This window comes from Heliangelus exortis, chromosome 12 (genome assembly GCF_036169615.1).
Source record: "Heliangelus exortis chromosome 12, bHelExo1.hap1, whole genome shotgun sequence".
Lineage (NCBI taxonomy): Eukaryota > Metazoa > Chordata > Aves > Apodiformes > Trochilidae > Heliangelus > Heliangelus exortis.
Window position 1 is genome coordinate 14,546,324 of NC_092433.1, and position 6,000 is coordinate 14,552,323.

A 6,000-nucleotide genomic window follows, 5' to 3' on the forward strand; every position below is an offset into this window, starting at 1 on the left:
GGGCTCTGCACTTGTAAACAGATTACTTGAGGGTGGTTTTGTATTGGGTATTTGACTTCTATTTTTTTCTAGATTTTAAGAAAAATATTTGCTGGCAGGTTTAATTGTAATTGCAAAGTAAATGTGTTTGGACCTCACTTCCTCAATCCAAAAGACATCAAAATGCCAAAATACTAAAGATTCAGTTGGTAACTGCTCTAAGGGGCCTTGGCTTTGGTATAAGGACATGTAAACAGTGGCTTTTTGGTGAGATTTTGTTATCAGACTTCTACACACACTTCCACATATTTTTTACTCAAGGTGCCAATCATCATAATAAAGGTAGCAGAAACGTGTTGTTTTAATGTTTAAATCTTGACAAAAGCTAGTTGTCTAACTAAATTCACAAGCTTTATTGCCTAGCCTGTATATCAAACAATGTCCTGTTTTTAAAACAGACCACAATTAGGTAGCTGATAGCTTTTCAGAAAGACCTGTTACACATATGTATATTGTTCTTATACAAACACACACTACTGTCATTCACTGTTTATTCAAGGGGATTCAATTTTGACTGCTGCTTTTTTTCATAAGTATGGGAGTGTCATATGGGAAGAAAATGATCCAAATATATCAAGGCCAAAAATATAACGTAGTTGTTATAGCAAAGAAGTAAAAATTCTAATTTTTTTTAATATATATATTGCAATATTTATTTGTAAACAAGGGCATTATTATTCAGAGAATTGTTGCCAAAAGTAGAAAACATGGATAAAAATCTGTCTTTTCAGTTTTGCACATTTGGTAGTCGGCAAATTGGAAGAGGTTACTACGTGTTTGACAAGCGGTGGAACCACATGCGATGTGCACTTGACTTCATGTTGGAGAAACATCTGAATTCACAGATGTGGAAGTGAGTAGAAATGAAAGAGTTCTTGCTGCTCTTGGTATTTGTAGAAATGCATGAAGCCTATGATTCTAGTCAAAGAACAGTCATCTTGCATTCAGATTGACCTCATCAAAGTCTACGCTTTAAAATTTTTTTGCAGCGATTAACTATCAATTTACTAAAATGTTTTAGTGGCATTAATCAGCCTCAAGAGGCAATTGTTTCAGTGTAGCATTGATAAACCAGGCATTCTGAAGCATGGTAGCTATGTAGGTTTTTGCTTGTTTTTCTGTTCACCTGCAGGAAAATTCCTCCAGCATCCAGCAGTAACACAGCCTCAGTTCGTGCACCGCATCGGACAAACTCAGCACCTGCTTCCCAGTATGGTGTCAGTGCAGCAGGTTTCCTCTTGCCCACCACGGTTATGTCATCCCCAGCACTGGTATCTCCTTCCTGTGTGTCCCTGAATAACAAATCGGTACCATCGCACGGAACCACACTGAACGCCAACCCTGCTGCTTTGGGTGCCGTGGATCCCGTCTGCAGTATGCAATCAAGACAAGTGTCTTCATCCCCTTCAACACCTACAGTGCTTTCCTCTGTACCTTCACCTATGCCCGGCAAACCTCAGAAAATCAAATCCAGCAAATCTTTTAAACCTAAGGAATCTCCTGCTGGCAGTGGCACCTGTAACAGCAGCGGCAGCGTCAGCAGCAGCGGCGGCTCAGGAAAGAAGCGCAAAAACAGTTCCGCACTGCTCGCACCTTCCCATTCCACTGAGTCCTTTAGGAAAAACTGTGTGGTTAACTCTGGAAACTCCGGGACCTCCTTTCATCCCTCGGTGACAGCTTCGTCCCACAGCGTTGGCCTCAACTGTATGACTAGCAAAGCTAACTCTGTTAGCCTCAAACACGACCAATCAGGGAGGGGTCCTCCGACTGGAAGCCCTGCAGAATCGATAAAGAGAATGAGTGTGATGATGAACAGCAGCGACTCCACGCTCTCCTTAGGGCCGTTCGTTCATCAGTCCAGCGACCTGACTGTAAACTCACACAGCAGTTTTCCACATTCACATACTTCCCTCGACAAATTAATAGGAAAGAAAAGAAAGTGCTCACCTGGTTCAAGCAGCATCAACAACAACAGCAACAGCAGCAGCAGCAGCAAATCAAACAAAGTTGCCAAATTGACGTCGGTGAACAATGTTCATGCAAAACACACCGGTGCAATCCCAGGGACGCAAGGACTGATGAACAATTCTCTTCTTCATCAGGTAGGAATTTTTACCTAGACCTAAGACAATGTGCACATCTCTTCACATGCTTATGTTACAAGTGTTTTAACTATCAGCTAGCCAAGTCTGGATCTTATTCAAGTAAAAGTCCTCTGATCTGTTCACAACTCATTTTGAGCGTTTTTATCGTACATTTACACAAGATTTTTATAAACATTCCCTAACTAGCTTTTTTTTTTTATGTAACCTTAAATATGTCATTCTGAGTTCCTTACATACGTTGCCTTTGAATTGCTCTCACGTGAAATTCAGTCCTCACAAATTTAAAAAAAATAATATGAAAAGTAGATTTTGAGAACCAGCCATGGAGCTGAGCTGCATGTCTCAGCCTGATGTCTTCTTTTTGTGTCAATGATAAACATTCTACAAAGTGGAGCACAATAATGGGATAACAGAACTGTGATACTGTGATAAAATAAGCCTATTATCTCAAGGTGTCATTGGCTAACTTTTTAGTAATAACAAGATTAAATGTTAGAGATAAGATAGAAACATTTTTAATCGGTAAAGGAAACAGATTTACCATAAAGGAAGCAGATGTCATGAATACATGAGATCCCATTTTTAAAATTACTCTGAGTGTTCCTTTTTCTCAACAAAACCTGGTAAGTAGTGTACTGGAAGAGAAAGATTTTGAGAAATTAAGGATGAGAGATAATTTAGATAGTAGTAGATCAGACTTCTTAATAAAACTATTCAAATTGGCTTGGAGGATCGATTGGATGGGTAAAAATAATTTGATACAGCTACAGGAGAGCATAGAAGGTGGAATTTTAGACAGTAGGTATAGAACTAGAGTTTTTGCGATTGAAACCTGTCAGGGTTTAACACTGGCCTAGCAATTAAACCAAATGACAGATGCTCCCTATCAGTCCCCCTCCCCTCCCTGATAAAGGAAGAAAAGAGAACAAGGGAGAGAGACTTATGGGCTGGAAACTAAATTACACAGCTTTAACGAAACAGTAAAGATAAATAGGAAAAAAATTACTGAATATATACAAATATACAGGGAAATTGATCCCACATTCTTCTCCCCTCCCCCCCAGTAACTCTCACGTCACCACCGAGGCTGCAGGGCAGCCCTGGGAAAATCCAGGCTGGAATCCTGGAGTCAGCAGCAGTTGGGATCTGGAGGCAGGAAAGATTCAGGCTGGAATGGATCAGGACCACAGGCAGAGGAATGAATGGAATCCTCCCAGGATGCCAAAGCAAACAGGGACAGGTGAAGGAGGGGAAGCAGGAAAGGGTTTGATCCTTGTGGTCCCTCAAATTTATACTGAGTACGATGTGTATGGGATGGAATACTCTGTTTGGTCAGTCTTGGTCATTTATCTTGTCCGTTCCTCCCCAAAGGAGGGTTTCAGGTGTGACCTTTTTACTCCTTCTGGAGGGCAAAATATTCCTCAGAACTGAGCAGTGTCCTTGGTTCTGCACCAGTCTCCAGCTGTAGCTATAAACATTGACAAACCTTGAGAAACTTTTTATTTCCTCTGGTGCTAATAAGTAGAAGTCTGTGATTCTGGAGAGCTAGGAGATCAGTAACAGCTTTTTCAGAATGGTTTCTGAATTTTCAGTTTCAGGCATACAGGAAGATTTTCACATTATGTTGTGTTTGTTGTCACAAGAAAACAGTTCAGATGGCTGAATTTATTTTTTACTTATCTGATGCTTTCTATTTCAACTGTGCAATATAAATGAAGGAGAAAGATAATTTGAGTGAATCAAGGAAGGAAATGAAGCCGTTATAACTTTAAAGAACTTTAGCTTGAGAATTGTCTCAAAAAGTCTCAAACAAGCCAAGTGCATATAAGTGGTGTTGCATTGTGCTTGCTGATTCTCCCCAAAATAGCTCTTGTTTTTCAGCAAATGTCTTTTAAGGGCATCTGCAGTAACAGCCTGGCTCAGTTATCCTCTTTCTTTTGCTTTCTCAAAAGCCAAAGGCACGTCCCTGATAGCTGAATGCACCACGGTGAGAAATGAACTGGACAATTTTCACTACAAGCAAAACCTCCATCTGGATTTTTTTTGGACTCCAAGATGCCTTGAGTTTTCCCAACTTCCCATGGTCCTCAGGTGTGGAAATCTACTGGACTGTCACTTAAACAAGGAATTTCCCTGAAGCCATGTCTGTAGCAGCGAATATACTAGAAATGGACACTGGATTGAAGTTCAGCCACATAATTGCTCTTATCAGTGTTAACAGTGGTCTGGACTGTTTGCTACAAACCTGTGAGATTTTCCTTACAGGAGTTCATCATCTTGCCACTATTTGACATAGATTGTTTTCGGGGGGGAAATAAACGTTACTGTGGACTTATTTTTATACTGATGGTGTCTTTTGTAGGTGGTAGCTAAGCAGACAGACACCCTCAATGGAGAGGACCCCGTGACAAGGGGGAGAAAATGTGTGAGGCACAATAGAAAGAAGCCCTCGAGAAGGGAATATGGCTTTAGTGTTTTTATAGCAATGTTCCTTTAATGGAATATAAAATAGCACAACTCAAGAAATAGTCTGTTTTGCCCAGCCTTTTGCAAGTAATTTGGGATAAGAAGCTATCAGGAGTTTAATAAAAACAAAAAAACAACCAAACCAAACCCAACAAAAACCCAGAAAAACTTGTTTGAGGCCATAGCTCAGAAAACAAGTATAAAAATGTTTGCATGATACAAAACCTGTTTATTCTTCTGAATAGGATTTGATTGCAGAAGAAACTAAGAGTTAATTCTAATTTAAAAAAAAAAAAAAATCCCGAAACATCAAATAGACAAAGGCAAATAACCTCTAAAACCATATGCCCAAAGATTGTATTTATTGACCTATGCTGTATACCATAGGCCTTTGTTATTAAAAAAAAAAACAAAACTGTATTGGTCAAATTAGGCTGGATTTGCCTTCCAGACAGTCAAAACAGCCCTTTAAAAATATTTAAATATTTTCTAAAAAACCCATGAAACTCAGTTTCTCTGTGTGTTGTTTGTATGACTAAATTGTTAGCATTATATTTTCAATCAGATTTTTTTTTCCAAATTCTGGAATTAACACCAATTTGACAGCAGAGTTCATGGTAAAGCTCAGATGTGTGCATCACAGCCATCCCGTGCCCAGGCTTTATGAATAAAGGGGTTTGACACAGTTTTATATAGTCCAGTCAATTTTTATGAACTATTTTGTTTGGCTTCAAAAACACCTCAAAAATGAATTTTGCTAAAGGGCTTGTTGTATAACAATTTGATTTGTCTGGATGTTTTAAAGTTTTTTAAGCATCAGGTAAAGTCTCAAAACTCTAATGATACTTTTATTATGGGGCAAAGCAAAGGAAAACGAATTCCTAACCAAGAAAATATTTTTTTTCTGCCTTAAAGGGGCACCAGCTATTGCTGAGAAGAGACAATCTGAGCCTGTCCAAGTGTTCGTGTAGCCCAGCCTTCTCCCCAGTTCTGGTGGCAAGTTGTACATCAGGGAATCCAAAGCCACTCTGAGTAGCAGTTGCTTGGTTGTTTACCTAATGATGCTTTCAGTTTAACCTGAACTTGCTTAAAAAAATCATTGTTTCACAGCAAAACAACAAGAAGCCTCTATGCAGACACTTTAGCTTCGAATTGATACAAAAGATCGCATTGAGAAAGTGAAGTACTGGAGACATTTATTATGCAAACTTTAAAAAAAGAAAAAAAGCAAACAAAAAAAAAAAAAATTGACAGCTTTTCAGGAACAAAAGGGTTTGTGTTTAGCGAGATGCCCTGTTTGAAAGGATTGTTAGAACTGCGATTGGTTTTACATAAAAAGGAACCAAAGTGATAACGCCACAAAGAGCAATCAAAGAGTATTAAATCCTGC

The 6,000-nt window shown here is 39.0% G+C and overlaps 1 protein-coding gene across 6 annotated transcripts in view; it reads left to right on the top strand.

The window, feature by feature from the left end:
* Positions 1 to 6,000, top strand: part of ATXN7 (ataxin 7) — an 88,613-nt gene that overhangs the window by 80,161 nt on the left and 2,452 nt on the right. For all 6 annotated transcript variants that reach the window (XM_071756201.1, XM_071756202.1, XM_071756200.1 and 3 more), the window contains 3 exons: positions 771 to 892; positions 1,172 to 2,141; positions 4,097 to 6,000. The exon at positions 4,097 to 6,000 is cut by the window's right edge and continues 2,452 nt beyond it. In XM_071756201.1, the coding sequence (XP_071612302.1) occupies positions 771 to 892; positions 1,172 to 2,141; positions 4,097 to 4,114 (1,110 nt within the window). In that variant the 3' untranslated portion in view covers positions 4,115 to 6,000. The remainder of the gene's footprint in view (positions 1 to 770; positions 893 to 1,171; positions 2,142 to 4,096) is intronic.